The sequence below is a fragment of the Pristis pectinata genome, chromosome 11, assembly GCF_009764475.1.
Source record: "Pristis pectinata isolate sPriPec2 chromosome 11, sPriPec2.1.pri, whole genome shotgun sequence".
NCBI lineage: Eukaryota > Metazoa > Chordata > Chondrichthyes > Rhinopristiformes > Pristidae > Pristis > Pristis pectinata.
The window spans coordinates 31,980,109-31,999,743 of NC_067415.1; the positions used below are offsets into that span (position 1 = coordinate 31,980,109).

Sequence of the window (19,635 nt, forward strand, 5' to 3'; positions counted from 1 at the left end):
CTGAACAAGATGCAATCTGATGGGAGAGGACAGTGGACCATCATCCCTACCAAGACATTTGATTCTGAGCAGGAGTACTTTATTGATGGAAAAAAAAATTGACTGTTGACTAAAGTTACTTGGTACAATCTATTCCTTGGCTGGCTACACAGGTATGATGGGAATATTGGAACCTTTTTAAACCTGCAGCAGTTTTCAACAGCATTATACTCTAGCGCTGATTTTTAGGCATATTATTCTCTCTGCCACTGTCATGCATTCATCTCATTAACAGGTAGTAAAATTCACCATTTTACAGATGCCAACATCTATCAATGGACCCGGTTCTGAAAATAACTCAAATCTGATTAAAGTTCATTCAAGAGAACAGTAACGAATGCTCCATTATCACCTTAAAATATAGAAAAATACAAGGAGAGCCTGCTCCTGATTTGTTAAAATTGCCTTCTTAATTAGGCTGAACCATAAAGTTAAAACAAATCACCTGTGAAACTTACAATTCGAAGAGATTCTTTTCCACTTGACTGTATGCTGGGGCTTGAGCTGGTTGACTGGCAACAGAATAGTCACTAAGTATATAACATAGGTGTATTAATGTCCAATAACTCACTTATTCCAGGACACAATTAAAGCTGAATCTTTGCAAGTGACCTGTTGGAAAACAATCCAATGACCTGAAATTCAACCAGCTAAATCTTTTTGCCTACTCCTGAATTTCTGCTCCAGCAGCAAATTTAGAGCCACTATAAATTTCACAGCATCCAGACAGGATGGTTTTGTTTTAATGAAACAAATTGAACCATAGCAGTGGAAATTTCAATTACCTGTTGCAAGTATTAAAATAACTTTTTTAGCAATACTGGTGTTTGATTTTTCCTATTGTTTTTCAGATGAAAAATTTATATTACACAAGGATGGCTTCTGTTGCTATAATCAGGTCAGTAAAACTAGTTCTACTCGAAGCTGAAGTTGCAATCAAACTTAACTGCCAACAACATCAAGGCACCAACATGAAATTATAATACTCTTTTTTTTAATAACTGTTGACCGGGCCTGTTGAATTAACTGCTTTAGTTAATTCAACAGGCCAAGCCAATTGCTCAATAGTAACAGCCACTTAGGAATGTTATCAGCAACTCTATTTACAGTCAGCTGTTACCCTGTGACAAGGCACAGTGCAACCAGTAACGGTATTGAAATACAGGACAGATTTATGATGAACAGTGTAGGAAGTCACACTGAGACCAAGGTCATCTTGCCACTATTTCCATTAGACCCAGAATTCTAGAGTAGTACACTGTTTTACTGACCGTTCCAAGGGCAAATGCTGCCAGATGGCAACACCTTATATGACATTATAAAACTCAAATCACTGCTTCAAGATAAAGTAGAATCTAGCAATCCTTGTATTAGAGGCTCGCATTAAACCATTTGTTAGGCCTGGTGGCAACTTGAAATCTCATTGTGACTAGAAATGCATTTATAGTTAACAAAAACCGATCCAGTATATTCAACGAATACAAGATTAATAAAAAAGGCAAAAAATACATTTTTAAACATTACATAAAATCCATTTTAGCAGAAGTCAAGCTGAGATACATCATATAAATGTTTACAACCTTAGAATTATTAATAGTGCATTCATCTTACATATTCAGTATAACCCCCTTTAAAGTTACACAACTTGAGATGCTGATAAAAAAGATGTACACAACAATTTTAATCAAACTCTTTATATACATTGTATGATGATGTATTCTTTAATGTATAAGCAGTGATTATTACAGATTTATAAACTTGTGAGAAACCAGTGCAAGTGCCATAGAAGATATCATAATAATTGAGGAATTTTAATATACATATCCCCTTTTATCACCCATCCTCCCATTCAACACTTAATTGTTGCCAAAGTGGGACATTAAAAGTAACAGTGAAAATGACAATAATTATGGTAGACATCTATTTTATATCACGTATTTATGAATTACAAACAGATGCATAGGGTTTATGGATTTCCTAATATCTACTACTGTGATATGCAAATGATGCTGACATTAGACTAGGAATTTATCTTAGAAACCAAATGTTATGAACAATTATGCATTAGTTTGACATGCAATGTTAAAAAATACAAACAAGATTAAAACCTCCAATAATTAACTTCAATGTTGTCTTACATTAAAATATATAGGTTACCATAAAGCAATTTTGAGTTTGTATGTCTAGATATTTACACAATGAGATCTAATTATAATTCAACTTTGAGATCTATTAAATTACATTAGCTATAACAGGACAAAAAACTGGTTTGGCATAAAATTACAGTAAAATTTTAGCTGTTTTTAACCTATAATAATGTGCATTAATGTCAGCTGCACTACACTGAAGGTGTTCAACAAACTCAAACATATTTAATTTTTAAATGCAAAGATCACATATTTGAAATACTTTTTATTATAAACTAAACTATTAGTTTAATTTTCAAAAAATGTTGATGAATATAATATAAAATGATGCAATTAAATACTACTGTTGCATTTCAAAACAGTCCGATAAATTAATCAGTTGGCACCAAATGGAAAATAAGAAAAAATTCAATTATTCATGAATATCATTTCAAAATTCTAATACTGATACAGACATACAAAAATCCTTATAAACTTTTCAATAGATAAACTGGATTTTATAGTACCATTACAAACTTGGAGCTTTACAATGGTACTGGAATGTGTGCAATTCAAAAATCAACAGCATTGTACTGTAGATGAGGAAGAGTATTAATTATTGTATACAACAATTTGTTATGGAAATGTACTGAACATGGTTCAGAGTATCAGTTATGGCTATAAGCACAATGCCCTGTTAAAAAAGCATTCATACCCAAGTCTACTTAATGTCACACATAGTGCAACACAAGTAGTGAAAAGGTTATTCTATTAGGTGTGTTGGACGTGGTTTTAGGATCCATTTTACCATGTTCCCTGAAATTTGGTAATTTATTTGTTTGACCAACTTATTATACATATACAAAATATCCATTCAAATATGCAAGTTTCATTTGCTTTTGATCAGGCTGCAAGATGGTATGTTGCATGGAATGCATACACCCATGTTGAGTACAAAAGGTTAAAAAAAAAGCAAAAGATATAAATGGATTGGTCAACCATCCAATAGTGAGTCTGGAAAAGTATGGAAAACAAAAAATCAGAAATTTGGTGTTGTGCAGTACTGAGTAGCTTCCAAGAAATAAAATGTTCAATTTTGATAAGAAATTCACCCTCAAACAAATGTCAATATCATGGCAGATCCATTAGATTTTTAAATTTTATTTCCTTTCAGCATATTTTGTGTGCATTCGTTTGCTTATTAAATAAAATTGATGCTCATGCAATAACTTCTGCTGCAAAGCTAAAATTATGGTCAACATCCACTAGTTAGGAATACAATGATAGCAACTTTACCAGTGGTTAAAAAGTACTTATGTTATGGATCTTTTACACAAGTTGCAGCCTGACCATAAAGAGATGAGACTTAGATCTGTTAAAATTCAAACCGGGAAACTACAGGAACAAGAATAAACAGAAATATGAAATGATCAAACTCTTTATAACTCGAGTTACAATTTAGATATACTTTAAAAGCACTGAACAGACCTGTTTAATGTCTGCAAGGAGAAACAGATAAACCCAAATATAGGATTTCGCTGTTCAGTTGGCAGTATCTTCTAACTCAGGTTTTTCCTAACTAGTGAAAGTTTAAACAATTCTGTAAACCAATGATTAATTTCAAGGATCTGGTAAAATGCCGCCCAAATGGTCCCTAATCACATTTACACAAGTTTGTGTATTTACGATGTCACTAAATATAAATTTAAAACTATTGCGAGATTTCATTTTTATATAAGATACAATTTGCATCAACAATGAAAGGTAATTTCTGGTTATTCTGGATTTTGCTTGAAGCTGCATACACTCAACAGTTAAATAGAATTGAGAGCTAAAATCTCATGTATGACACTGCAGCAGACAAAAATCCATTAAAAAATACCAGAAACAACTTTTACTGAAACTAAACAGATAATCTGTTTGTTTCCACGTTAAAAAAAAATGTGGCAAGATAAATCAGGCCTTCTCATAATACCACAGCCCGAGTGCATTAATTTAAAAAAGATTACAATTTATTTTATTTAAAGGTTGCTTTTTATTGCAACCTCGAAAATTAGTATAGTACTATATATATCTTCAAATAATAATCAATAATCAGCATTTCTGCTTAGCTTTTAATGGTTGTTAATTGAATATCAGAGATGTTCTGATTGCACTATTCAATTAGTGGTACTTCAGAAACCTGCATTAATATATCTTTACCATCAATACTTTGTTAAATGCTGAAGGAACAGTGCCAAAAGCCACTAAATGCATTGCTTTGAGAAAAGAAAATTCAGGCTTACTAATACTGCTACACAAGATGGAGATAGTAAATTTTATCACCAGTAACTAAATATTTAAAAGGTGCTTTAATGTACAGTTCCTATAAGATTGTGGCTTTAAATAATACTAATTTTAAAAGGTAGTTATGAAAACACAAAATATTCCCTCTTGCATAGGGAATATGTTATTTTATCTCCCCATTTTGAATAATCTCACAAATGCAAGCTACCTCAGCATTTGGGCTGAGAAATAAGAACATCAAGATGATGCATTTAAATTCAATAACCCAGTTTTGACTTTTCAGCTAGAATAGTTGCAGCAAGTTTCTGGGCATCAATCATGTGAGGATTTCTTTTCATTACCATCCGCACAAGATCAGCTGGAAATATGTTGCATAAATTTGTGAAGACCTTGTCACGAGCATCCTGAAATCTTTGTGAACTTGGATGCTCAGTGGGTAGACCACTCCATGGCATCCTCCTGGTCTGTTCTCTTTTCTCAGGTAGGCTTTGGAATGTAAATTGATCATAACATGGCTGTGTGGGGTTATTAGGTAATGAATATCCTTGTAGGTAATTGTATGTATCCATACCATAACCAAGCCTATTCCAACTGGCATATGTTTCCTGACCTACATAAGGTTTTCTTTGTCTCACTGGTTGATTTTCATACAAACGTGAGTCTGGAAAGCTTTCTACCCTTGAAGTTCCTACCGCTGTTCCCATATGCATATTCTGTGGGTGATGGGCATTATGAGATACTGTACGATATTCACCAGGGCAATTGGAATGAGCTCCGATTACTGTATGCGGCAAATGTGATGTCATGCAAGGAACTGAAGCTTTGGGCAATGACTTTTGCTCTTCTTTACTATAAATTGGAACTCTTGTTAAAGTATCATGATATCCATGATGAAGTTGATGATGTCGCTTATGAAGCTGGTGACATTTAAGGTTTTCCTCAAGCATAACTGGAGAACTTCGGAAGGCATGCTCATTATATCCAACATATGAATCACTGCTACCACAGCTGACACTACCTTCACTGCTACATTCAGAACCTACCTGGTTTAATCTATATTCTTTATCTACAGAAAACTGGTCAGGGCTGTGTGTACCAGGTAAACTAAGGTTAGGATAAGGATTCATCATGGAATAATAATCTCCATCAACAGGAGAGTCACACTTTGGGCGCTGGTTATTATATGACATGTGTGTTCCATGGGGACTATTTACCAGAATTGTTGGGTACTGCACTGGCATTCCTTGTTCTTGTGTCACAAAGTGCATGCCAGAACCTGATATAGCACTACCTGGGCCAATTGCAGCTGAACAACTTGATGCACTAACAAGAGAGGGCACAGACCTGGTTTCCAATCTGGTTTTATTGCTAAGTTTCTCTTCAACTGCATTATGAAGAGGGGTTTGAATACTTGGATCAGATTGTCTTTTTGGAGCTGGACGTTTGATATCAAATGTACCCTCAGTTTTGTTGTTAGATGGAACACTGTTGCTCTTCACCAATCCTTCATTTGTTTTCATTATTGAATTCTTAGCACTAGCACGTAGTTCATCTGCCACAGAACGCTGAGGCTGTGTACCTCTTTCTGGATGATAGTACTTACATTTATGACCGTAAGTGCATTTTTTTCCTGTTGAAAACAGAAGAGTGGGTTTTAAATAACAGCTGTAGAACCAAGATACTGTAGTTAAAGAAAAACTACAATTCTAAAAGAAAATACAGATAATTTTAAAATGTGCATCCAAAGAAAGCTTAGTACTTGCAGTTTAATCCATTACTATGATGTTTACTAGAAAGTAACCTAAAATTTGAGTGCCATTTTTTTGTGAGTTGTTGGCGCTGCAACTCATCCATGCAGGTGGACAGTATTCCATCAGACTTCTGACATGCCTTGAAGATGGTGGAAAGGCCATGGGGTGTCAGGAGGCGAGTTATTTGCTGCAGGATACCCAACTTCTGATCTGTTGTAACCACAGTATTTGTGGCTGGACCAATTGAGCTTTTGGTTAATGAAAATCAGAAGAAAAACCGCAGATGGTGAAAATCTAATATAAAAACAGTCAACAATCAGGCTGCATCTGTGGGAAGAGAAACAGAGTTAATTTTTTGGGTGGAAGACCTTTTATCAGACGGGCCTTCATTCTGATGAAGGGTATTCAACCTGAAACGATGTCTGTGTTTCTCTTCCCACAGATGCAGCCTGACCTGCTGAGTATTTCCAGCATTTTGTGTTTTTATTTTAGAGCTTCTGGTTAATGGTGATCCCTCTTTTGATGAAGGGGCACCTCAGCAATGGTAATACAATTGAATGATGGATGGTTAGACTTTCTTCTGTTGGAGATGTTCAATGCCTGGAATGTTTGTAGCACAAATGTCATTTACCACTCTCAGCTCATACCTGAATGTTGTCTAGCTCTTGATGCATGCTGACTGACATTGGTTGCTTCATTTGCTGAGGAATTGTGAATGGAATTGAATATTGTCCAAACAAATGTCAAGATGGAAGTAGTCATTGGGCAAAGTATCTGAAGATGGTTGGGCCTAGGACTTCTGCAGTGATGCCCTGAAAGCTGGGTTGATTGACCTCCAGCAAGCATCTAACTTTGTCCAAGCTATTTCAACCACATCAATATTTTTCCTTTGATGCCTACGGATCCTGGTCTTACCAGGGCTCCTTGATGCCATACTCAGTCAAGTATTGCCTTGATGTTAAGGGCAATCACTCTCACCTCAGGAATTCAATGCTTTGGTCCATGTTTGGACTAAGGCTGTGATGAGGTCTAGCACCAAGTGGTACTGTTGAAACCGAAGAGTGGCATCAGTGAATAGATTACTAGTGATCAAGTGCCACTGATAGTACTGTCAACAACTGCTTCCATCACTTTGCTGACGATTGAGAGTTGACTGATTGGGCAATAGTTAGCTGGATTGGGTTCGTCCTGCTTTTTGCAAACAGGATATCCCTGGGTAATTTTCCACTTGGTCAGGTAGATGCCAGTGTTGTATCTACACTAAAACACCTTAGCTAGAGGCACAGTTAGTTCTGGAGTGCTGGCTTTCAGTACTACAGCTAGGATATTGGCTGGTCCAATAGTCTTTGCTGCACTCAGCGCTCTCAGCTCTTCCATGATATCTCATGGAGTGGATCTAATTATCTAAGCACTGGTATTGTGATGGTGAGTATCACAAGAGGAAGCTGAGATGGATCACCCATTCAGCACTTCTGGCTGAGCACCAGTGTAAATATTTCAGCCTTTGCAGTAGCACTCATATATAGGCCCTGCCATCGTTGAGGATGGGGGTATTCTTGGAGTTTCCTTCTTTACTTAGCTGTTTAATTGTCCACCTTCATTCACAACTAGAAGTGGTATGACTGCTGAGCTTCCAATGTATTCCATGTCATGAGTGTAGAAAGACACATACAGAGGTTAAATGACCATTATAACAAGTTTGAAATACTGCACAGCTAAGGACAAGCCAGTGTCCAGTATGCAATCAAGTTATAACCATACATTGATCAAAATAGCAATTTTATGCAAAGGAAACCAAACACAGAGTGCCAAATTAGCTAAATGCTGTCTGGGAAATGCTGGGTGTTACAACTTGCATCTCCATCCCTCAGCAAGGGAAGTAGTGACCCAATTTCCATTCCTGAATGCTGTGACTCTTCTGGACAAGAAGTTCCAGGCAAATGCAAACTTTCTATAAACCTAAAGTGTTCTAAGGTACTTAGTAAGGTACTTGATGTGTTCAAATACCTTATAAAGTGAAACTAAAACCAAAAAATTATTTTTAAAAGAAGTTGATCTAAATATTAACTCTTTCCATAGATGCTGCCTAACCTGTTGAGTTTCTCCAGCCTTTTACTGTCACTATTTCAGATTTCCAGCAGCTGGAGTTATTTTTTGATTTTCAATCTGTTTTTAGTGATATTGATGAAGATTAAAGTGGCCAAGGTACCAGGAAAAAAATAACTACGTGTATTCAAAATACCGTCATGACATCTTTTACCTCCACTTGAGAGGACAAATGTGACCTCGGAATAATGTCTCATCTGAAAGATACTTCCTCAGTAACTTCTCCCTCAGTAATGCATTAAAAGTGAGACTTGAACCCACAATCCTTCTCTCCAACTGAGACACAGCTTAAATAGTGTGTAGTTTATGGTGATGGATAAGCTCATGTTTGCCTATGATTTAAATTCTATCTTTAAGTGTAATGACACCATGCTATCCATATAGTGCCCTCACACTCATCTGAAATGCAAGAATTAAATATTAATATCACTTTGAAACCATGTGAGATATTTGTGATTGGTAAGAGTTCCTATACTTCAATATAGAATGAGGTTTGCAATCTTCCTCACAGCCAAGACTCATCATGTGACAGGGCACTTAAGGTTGTAAGATTGTTAGCAAACCTTTTGGCAAAAGTACCAAATATAAATACAAGATGCTTGAACCTTTGTCCTGCTGAACTTGTATTGTGAAGGAATAGCATCTCTCTACTGGGGAATGCTAAATGTTTTGATGCAGCTGAAACGGAAAAGTATAAACAGGGCTTTTATTTTTCAAAATGTGTTTACCATATGGACAAGGCTGCTTCTTATATTCTGGTACAACAGGTCGTTTCCTCAGAAAGTTATCTAAGCTGGGTCCATGGCGACCCAGAGGATCATCTGGTGGCATAAATCTAAAATGAAACAGAAGTACATAACCATATTGTACATCATTTATCAAGTGGTGCTATATTAATACTATTCATGATAATATTTAGGATAAATTCTGTAACAAAATCTGAATACTTACTTGTCATTAACAAAAGAATACATAAGTAATCTCTCATCAATGAATTTTTTCCATTCTGGCTTTTCATTCTGCAAATCCCTGTAGTTATCATTTGACACAATGATACCATCTGACTCATAAGCCAGTTTCACGATGAAGCGATCATCATAACAAACTACTCTCCGCCCTTGCACACGACGAGATGGTGTGAAGACAAGGATTTTGTCCTTTTCCAACTTGCGCAGAATTTCTTGATCTGTGAAAACAAAATAATTTTATATTTGGTATTTGCTCCAATAATTGGGGATGAGGATCAAAATAAAAATGGCCTCTCTACTTCAACCATCCGATCCATTTTGAGCCGCAACTAAGGCAAAATCAACACCAGAAACTTGGCTACAATGGAAGAAAACCTTCCAGGACTACATCGAACATCTACCAGTTTTAACACTAATAGCAGAACTGGGAGGAAGCTACGAAACTCAAGCTGCTTCGCATGTACTTGGGAGAACTCGGGCAGAACTACTTCGACGCTCTGCACTTACAGAACAAATCTGAATCAGCCAGTGCGTTTGAGGCTTTAGACAATGTTTGGGGGACGCAGGACAACGTATTTATGGCATGCTTCAGGTTCTCACAGCCGCGACAGACCCCTGAAGAGAACATGGACGATTTCATCACAAGATTAACTGTGGCTGCGCAGGAATGCAAATACAAAGACATCCAACCGAATAAATTCGAAGAAGCGATGCTTATCCAAGCGTCAATTATGGGAGTCCATGATGAGAAGACATGCGAGAACCTCCCGTCTGAAAAGCATGATTTTAGTGTGCTCCACAGCTCGTCACAGGAAGGCAGTCAAGAGAGGCCTACGCAGATTCAACCGACCCCATCACCACTTACTCAGGCAGCAGTGGAGCAAGGGCCCTCTCCCGGAAACGTCAATGTTTGCCAGCATTTGCAGACCCGCAGCTTCCAGTCAAAATCACATCAGCCTTCACAGAGATGCCATTGCTGTGGTGAAAGTCACGTCAAGTGGTCCGACTGCAAGCATCAAAAGACCATCTGCCAGTTCTGTCAGAATGTAGGGCACCTCAAGAGGTGTGCTTTGCAAATCAATGCACCATGGGAAAGCAATAGAATTCAACCATCAACTCCATGCAAGGAGACAGCCAGTGCGAAGAAGTGGACACTATCTTCCAAACCCATGAACTGGGCAACCAGAACCAGCCTTTGAGCTTGGTTACGCTCACAGTTGACAAGCAGCCATTGAAATTTGAGCTGGATACTGGGTCAGCCGTCACCTTGGTAAGCGCATCATCTTTACGGCAGATTCCAAAACTACAGCCTCCAAACTCGGTGTTTCACAGCTACACCAGGGACAGCATCGATGTACGCAGGGTATTCACGGCAGAAGTGGTTCACCACAGAGACCTGTTGTCAGGGGAGGCCAACGGCCTAATTTGCTGGGCAAAAACTGGATTAACAACATTCCATCAGTGCTATCCTACATCAATCGTATCTTGGGAAACCCCACATTGAATACCCTACTACAAAAGCACCAGTGTGTTTTCCAAGTCGATGTGGTCAAACTGTGGTCCTGTGGCTAAGTTCAAATTTAAGGAGAACTGCCAGGTGAAGTTTTACAATGCCTGCCCAGTGCCGTATGCTGTGGGCCCAAAAGGTAGAAGAGCTTGACCGTCTACAGAGAGCGGATGTGACTGAGCAGGTGCAGAACTCAGAGTGGGCGGCGCCAATCATACCCATCCTCAAGCCTGATGGATCAGTGTGCATCTGTGGCGACTACAAACTGACCACAAACCCTGTGACAAGACTGAATGTGTATCCACTACCACGGATTGAGGACTTGTGTGCATCCCTTTCGGGAGGCCAACAGTTCTCAGCACCAGACCTGAAACACACCTCCAGACAGGTCACCCTGGACGAAGATTCTAGGAATGTTACGACAATTTATACACAGAGAGGCCGGCCTGTTTTGGTACAAGCGGCTGCCATTTGGACCGAGTTCTGCACCTGAGATATTCCAATGCCTTATTGACAATTTAGACGTGAAGAATATTCCCCATGTCTATGCTTATCTTGATGATATTTTAGTAACCAGTACATCAGAGTCCCATCATCTTGAGACACTAGACTGAATACTTTCCCGTTTGGAGGAAGCCAGCTTTATTCTAAAGAAGGAAAAATGCACGTTTTTGGCCAACTCAGTCTGGGCTTCAAAGTCAACAAAACATGTCTTCATCCGCAGGAGCACAAAATCGAAGCCTTAAAAGAGGCTCCACATCTATGAAACATGACACAGTTACGCTCATTCCTGGGATTAGTCACGCATTACAACCAGGTTCTTAAATCAAATCAGCTACAGTGTTAAAGCCCCTATACCGATTACTCCTAAAGGACCAACACTGGGTATGGTCAAGAATCGAACAACAGATATTTGAATAAAAACTTCTCCCAGTTCTTTGTCTGTGTTGATGCATTATGATCCCGAAAAACCTACAGTCATGAAATACGAAGCCTCACCATATGGGTCGGGGCCATCCTACATCCTTGCGGAACAGTGATGCCTATTGCTTTCGCTTCAAGGACAATGTCTCAGGCGGAGATGAATTATTCACAGCTTGACCGAGAAGTTTATGTTTGGCATCAAGTGCTTCCATTTATACATATTTGGGTGGCCTCTCTATCTATGCATATCATAAGCCTCTGCTAGGCTTAATAGGGAAGACACGAGGTTTCCAACAAAAGTCATCACCGAGAATGCAATGATGGGCATTGAGCTTATCAGTTTACTCCTACACAATGAAGTATAACCCCGGAAATGAAAATTCGTTGCTGACGCCTTAAGCAGATTACTAGTTATTGAGGGTACAGCATCCGGCACCCCTCTGTTCAAAGTTGTTCACCTGTTACAAAGCCTACATGAAACACCAATCAAAAGTCACCTCATTAGGAAGTGGACAGCCCATGATCCATTCCTATCACAGGTAAAAAGAGCACTACAGGTTGGTTGGCTGCCAGCCCTTCACCCAAATTTCAACCATTTACAAATTGTCAACGTGAACTGAGTCTACAGGATGGCTACATATTAATGGGGCAGTAGAAGGGCATTCATATCAACTATTTTGGATCATTATGGAGATACATGTTTCCAATTATTCTGGATGCTCATTCAAAGTGGATAGAGGCCTTACCTACTTATACGTCGTGTTCCTCAACAACTACTATAACTAAACTACAGTCCGTCTTTGTTACATTTAGTATTCTGGAAATGATCATGTCTGACAATGGCCTGCCTTTCACTAGTGCAGAATTTAAAGAGTTTGTGGAGAAGAATTGTATTAGGCACCTGACAACAGCTCCATATCATGCAGTATCTTTCTTTCTTTTTCAATCTTTTTATTAGTTTTCAAATTAATACAGATTGATATATAGCATCAATATTTATACATGTAATACAAAGAGATCAGGATAACAATCATAGCATATATAATCATAAAGAACAATAAACTATAAAAAAATCTGTAGATCCAATGATCTCTTAGTAAATGAATATAATATAAAAGAAAGGAAAGAAAAAGATTTATTATATAAAATTAAAAAAAAACCCAAATCAATAAAAAAAATTATAAATATAAACTAAAAAAAACTTTTCAAAAGAACAACAAAAAAAGAGAAAAAAACTGGGCTAAAATTTCTCAGTAGAAACAGAACAATATTATGTCGTCAAGTCCGTTCCTCCAAGTTGGAAAGTTATTGAAAGGGGATCTACATCATGTGAAAATATTGAATAAATGGACTCCAAATATCTTCAAATTTAAGCGAAGGATCAACAGTACCACTCCTAATTTTTTTCCAAGTTTAAACATGATATAGTTTGAGAAAACCATTGAAAAGTAGTAGGGGGTATTGGATCCTTCCATTTAAGCAAAATGGATCGTTTGGCCATTAATGTAACAAAAGCAATCATACGGTTAGCGGAAGGAGACAAATGGCCAGACTCTATCCTTGGTAATCCAAAAATTGCAGTGATAGGGTGAGGTTGTAAATCAATCTTCAATACGTTTGAAATAATGTTAAAAATGTCTTTCCAATATTTTTCCAGAAGAGGACAGGACCAAAACATATGTGTCAAAGAAGCCACATTCGATTTACATCTATCACATATAGGATTTATATGGTTATAGAAATGAGCTAACTTATCTTTGGACATATGGGTCCTGTGGACTACCTTCAACTGTATCAAAGAGTGTCTGGCACACATTGAAGATGTATTGACTGAATGAAGAATTTTCTTCCAAGTCTCTATAGGTATAGATGTCTAGAGTTCACTTTCCCATTCATTCTTAATTTTGTCTAATGATTCTAGATGTATTTTCATAATTAAATCATAAATTATTGCTATCAAGCCCTTCTGATAAGGATTAAGACCTAAAATTTTTTCCGTAGTTTCAATTTTGTAAGGTGTCGGAAAAGAGGGTATAGTAGTTTTTTAAAAATTTCTAATCTGCAAATATCGAAAAAAGTGTGATCTAGCATGCAGTATCAAATGGCCTGGCTGAGCAAGCACTGCAAGTGGTGAAGCGAGGCCTTTCTAAATAAACACAAGTGATTTGATGACAAAATTAAGCAGTTTTCTTTTCCGTTACCGAATCACCCCAAATGAACTAAGGGGTGCCTCTCCTACTGAATTAGTGTTCAAACGCAGCACCTTACACACCAGATTTGAACTCTTGTACTTGGCTGTCCAGGAACGAATTTGCAACAAACAAGAGGTCACGAAACAAAACTATGATATCCACACTAGGCCGCAAATATTTAGTGCCGATGACAAAGTCTACACTTGACTCATGCACGAGAACAGGCAACCGGCCGACGTAATAGTCAAGTTGCAGAACTTGAACTGCCGGACAGACCAATTGTCAGGTGACATTTGGATCATGTACGCCAGCGAACTGATGGAGGAATCAGCGAGTTACCGTTCAAGCAGATGAACCAATGTTAGTCTCATAAAGAGAGAAGGACCTTTACGGCCTACTGACCTCGGCATCGGCTAATCAGGAAAACACAGAGCTACCCCCTGCGGCAGTCCACGAGGGTGCATTGGCTGGTTGACCGATACCAGGCAGAATAGTGGCAGAAAAATCATTTCAACATTTCCCTATGTTCACCTAACCTATTTTCTTCCCCTGCAGTTCCCTTCTATAGGGGGGAGGGATGAGCTGTATGGACAAACTACGGAGAACACAGCAAATGCGCATACCTGTACGCATGCACATACTGGTTGACCTCCCAGTGGATCGATGCCGCGAACGCAGCAGTTATGCATGCTTGCACCTATACGCATGTGCATGCTTGCCGGTCAATTGCTCGGCGGAGTGATGATGCCCTTCTACGCGTAGAATATCACTTTTGGCGCAGGACTTCGGGGGCTTGTGTGCTTCTAGGTCTCTGTCAACCTTCTTGTTGATCTACAACTATAAGTTGCTCAGTTTCTTTATTTTGGTTAATATGAACCAGTAAAGATGTTTATTCTACTGCACTGTTGTCGTTCTTGCTCCGTGCATACATAACACTTGGGACCTCTTCCATGTTTCTGATCTGCCCAAGCTCATTCTGACAATAATGAGTATCTGGAATTCTATCATATTATTCTCAACAAAACCCCTTTCTTTGCATGAATCTACTCTACAAACTTTGAAGTTTAAAAGTTTGAAAGCAAAGATTGAAAGTTGCACCCTTACCTCCAGACATGGATGGTTGGAGTGTCAGTAAATAAGTATCATTGGCCTTCACTATTGAGGGACCTGTATGGCAGTGGGAGTGGAAGGGCCAGTACTGCAACAGGAGGGCTAGGGATCTAACATCCGAGGCATTGTGGCAGGCAAAATGCAGCTCCAGCTGATGTTGTGACCCATAGTTCATGATATTTTACTGATAAACACATCGATTTGCAAGATCTCCCAGCCTGCAATGCTTTTGCTCCTTTCAAAAACTTTCTAGCAAATTAACCTAAACATCAGATCTTACACTAACTTTTTGATTTTCTATTCTTCCTACCATCTGGATGATCTCATATTTCTTCACATTACACTCCATTTGCTATAGTTTTGCCCATTCACTTAAACTGTGTATATCCCTTTGCTCATTCTGTGTCTATAGAACCATAGAACAATACAGCACAATACAGGACCTTCAGCCCAACATGTTGTGCCGACCTTCAAACCACTCCTAAGACTATCTAACCCATTCCTCCCATATATCCCTCCATATGCTTATCTAACAATTTCTTGAACTTGCCCAATGTATCAGCCTCCACCTCCACCCCAGGCAGCACATTCCATGCACCAACCACTCTCTGGGTGAAAAACCTCCCTCTGATGTCTCCCTTGAACTTCCCACCCATTACTTTAAAGCCATGCCCTCTTGTATTGAGCATTGGTGCCCTGGGAAAGAGGTGCTGGCTGTCCACTCTATCTATTCCTCTTAATATTTTGTATACCTCTATCTTGTCTCCCCTCATCCTCCTCCTCTCCAATGAGTAAAACCCTAGCTCCTTTAGTCTCTCCTCATAATCCATACTCTCTAATCCAGGCAGCATCCTATTTACAACTTACTTACCCATCTATTTTTGTGTCTAAGGCAAAAGAACAGATTACCATGCCGATTTTATCACATTTTAAGGGATATAGGACAAAGGAGGGTACATGGTTAAAGAACAGCAATGATCTTACCAAATGACAGAAGGCAAAATAGTTTACTTCTGCTCCTGCAGGCCCCTAACTCAAGTCTTATTTCTCTCAGTCAACAGGATTCATTAAAATTTAACAGCCCAATATCCCGAACATATTGAAGCAATTTTTTTTTAATATATTCAAATCTGACTAATCAACTGAAAGCTTCTATTAACCTATGGAAATCCTAATTTAGAAGTTACGTGAAAAACAACTCATTTTATATGAGTGTAGGAAAACTACTTTATAAGTAGCAATTTTAGGCTTCCTTGGTCTCTAGACAGCAAACAGCTTGAGGCACAACCTATTTTACAACCTTCTAGAAAGATGACCATATCCAGAGTCTGTCAACAGAATCATTTAGGTTGTATAGTATTTAAAAGGACAGGATACATAATCTATTTAAACATAGATGGGATGTATTTTTTTTTAATGGAGCAATGTTCTCAATTCCTGATATTGTGCAGCATGGCCATAAAATACTGGGGACAAACAAAAAAAATCAAGATTCTGCCACATTACAACACTAAAACCCAAAGAATAACGTTATATAAAAAAAGACTTCTTCAAATTTTAGATTTATAACACTGAAACAGGCCTATGAATAAATCACACCATTCCATCAACTGCAACAACACTCCCGATGTTTAATTCATATACCAATACAAACCAATTGAGTAATTGTGCTTACCTGTGATGAGGGCATCAGGCCTCGATTGTTCCTTCCTCCAGGCAGGCACAAATACAGTAATATCTTTATGGGCCCTTTCCAAAAACCAGTCCACCGCTAACTTAATCCCTCGACAGGAGAACACTTCTTTATTGCCATGACTGCAAGAAACAAAAACAAATCTTAAATCCACATATTCAATGGCATTATCTTTCCTGGTTAATACACTACTAAATGATGTAATGGGTTAATCAGAAAACTGAATTTATAAAAAAAATTGTCAAAAGGTATCCTTGTCCCCTCAATTTTTGAGCACAGGAAGAGATAAATTATTGATAAAACAAGTTTCATTATCAATTGTGCTAAGTGTTACACCTGCCCCTACACCTCCTCCCTCACCACCACTAAGGGCCCTAGACAGCCCTTCCAGGTGAGGCAGAGCCTCACTTGTGAATCTGAGGGTGTAATTTATTGCATCCGGTATGGCCTCCTCTACATCGGTGAGACCCGATGCAGACTGGGTGACTGCTTTGTCGAGCACCTTTGCTCCGTCCGCCACAACAGCCAGGATCTCCTGGCGGTGAACCACTTCACTATCACTTCCCATTGCCATACTGACATGTATATCCACGCCCTCCTCTAGTGCCACGTTGAGGCCAGATGTAGGTTGGAGGAGCAACATCTCATATTCCCTCTTGGTAGTCTCCAACCTGACTGCATCAACATCCATTTCTCTAACTTCTGGTAACCTGTTCCCCACCCACCCACCCCCCCCCCCCCCCCCAGTTTTCTCTCATTCCCATGGCCCCCTCACCCCTTCTCTTTCCCCTGCCCCACCCTTACGACCTGCCCATCACCTCCCTCTGGTTCCCCACCTCCTTCCCTTTTTCTCATGGTCTACTGTCCTCTCCTATCAGATTCCTCCTTCTCTAGCCCTTTGCCTCTTCCACCTATCATCTCTTAGCTTCTCACATCCCCCCCTCCCCCACCCACCCACCTTCCCCCTCTCACCTGGACTTACCAATCACCTGCCAGCTTGTGCTCCTCCTTCCCTCCCCCTACCCATCCACCCCACCACACACACACCTTTTTATTCTGGCTTCTGCCCACTTCCCTTCCAGTCTTGATGAAGGGTCTCGACCCAAAATGTCAACTGTTTATTTCCCTCCATAGGTGCTGCCTGACCTGCTGAGTTCCTCCAGCATTTTGTGTGTATTGCTCCCGATTCCAGCACCTGCGGAATCTCGTGTCTAAGCTTCATTATTAAATTTAATTTTCAAATATGATGACAGACTTAAATAATTGGTGAGAAGTCAATTTTTCAAGATGGGGAAGGTAAACAAGCCCAAAAATCATTTTGTTATGTACCAGCAACAATAAAAACAAAATGAGCCATGTATAAGTGTTAGAAACTAATTTATTAATAACTACTTGTAATAATAAGAAAAATGAAAATGGTAGGAATTAAACATTAACCCCAAAACTAAACTCTAAGTGTGTGTGTGTGGCAAGTTCCCAAACCCCAAGTCTAGGAATATGTTAGTGAAAAGGTGGCTTTTGGTTCATGGCTCTTTTGCCAGTCTTGCAAGCTGGTTTAATTCCTTTCTCATCCTTTATCTTTTTATTTATATTTTTAACAATGGCTCTCTGAATACCAAGCATAAAGGATGTTCTTTTAGCAATAATAACATTACCCATCATTTTGCACTATCACCTTCTTCCATTGCTAATAGTCTTTGGTACCTCCTATGCATTGCTTCCATACCTTAATACCATCAGCCTTAATAATCGACATTATCAATGGATAATTCCCTTGATTGAGACCCCTAGGAATCTCTAAATAAACTATTACTCCCATCCCAACTCTTCTGTATTACTAATGTTTTACTAATTAATAATTTAAATGCCTCTGAATGTCACAGCTTTACAGCTCCTTTCCAGCTTTACAGGAGTGATTTGTGCAGGGTTGGGGTGAGGAGATGGATTCCTGCTTTATGCTGCCCACGGCCTAATTGTTGTTTGCTATCCAACTTGAAGGTACGCCATGCCCAATGATATCGGTCCTCTGCATCCAGCCCATTTAAGCATGGGCATGCAGATGGGGATTAGGTACATTGTGCCTTGTCTGGCAAATTATGGCCCACTGTGTCTACTTTATCAAGAAGTTTCGTTATTAGGTACATTGTGCCTTGTCTGGCAAATTATGGCCCACTGTGTCTACTTTATCAAGAAGTTTCGTTATTGTCAAGTGAAAAAGGAAACTGAGTGCTTATCTTTTCACGACAGGTACAATTTAAAATTCCTGACATTACTTGTGCAAATTATTTTTGTAATGATTCCATTGAGAACTAGATATGGAAAAGGTTTACTTGGTGCTAAATGTTTAAAGTTATCATACACTGAATGTCAATTTTGTAAATTGCAATGTATTTTTCCATAAGTGAAATTTGCGTGCTGTTATGGCTCTACTGGATCAATTCCATTGAGAGCCCGTGCTCAGCATTTATTGGCCCACGTCTACATGTCAGAAGTTGCATATAAAATTCAAAATGCGGGATTTAAAATTACTTATGGGAAGAGTGGAAAAGATGGGATGATGGAATGGGGGAAGACGAATAAATGATTCGGTACAGGGATGAAGTGGAAAAAAGGCTTGCCTAGCTGAAAACCCAAAATGTTTTATCACCTTAAGAACAAACAAGCAATTGTAAATATCAATATGTGCCAGAAATTAATTGAAAGCACAGTCTTAAGAAGTGAATGTTTTAAATTTTCTAATAATGCCTCTAAGGCTTCCTCAGAAACCTGAGCCAATTTGTGATTTCAGTATCTTTCCCATTTGATACAAGCTTTTTTATTAGTCCCAAAACAAATGAAACAATGTTATGGTATATTTTACAGCTCAAGTAATAAAGTTTTCTTAAGTACTTGTTATCTCATTTCATTATCTTAAGACATGCCTGTTTCTGAGT

At 38.6% G+C, this 19,635-nt stretch overlaps 1 protein-coding gene across 2 annotated transcripts in view; it reads right to left on the reverse strand.

The window, feature by feature from the left end:
- Positions 1-1,792: 1,792 nt before the first annotated feature.
- The window catches only part of LOC127576224 (probable ribonuclease ZC3H12C), a 60,227-nt gene continuing 42,384 nt past the window's right edge, over positions 1,793-19,635 (reverse strand). For both annotated transcript variants that reach the window (XM_052026661.1, XM_052026662.1), the window contains 4 exons: positions 16,685-16,824; positions 9,260-9,494; positions 9,037-9,143; positions 1,793-6,081 (listed from right to left, as the gene is read on the reverse strand). In XM_052026661.1, coding sequence (XP_051882621.1) covers positions 4,709-6,081; positions 9,037-9,143; positions 9,260-9,494; positions 16,685-16,824 — 1,855 coding nt within the window. In that variant the 3' untranslated portion in view covers positions 1,793-4,708. The remainder of the gene's footprint in view (positions 6,082-9,036; positions 9,144-9,259; positions 9,495-16,684; positions 16,825-19,635) is intronic.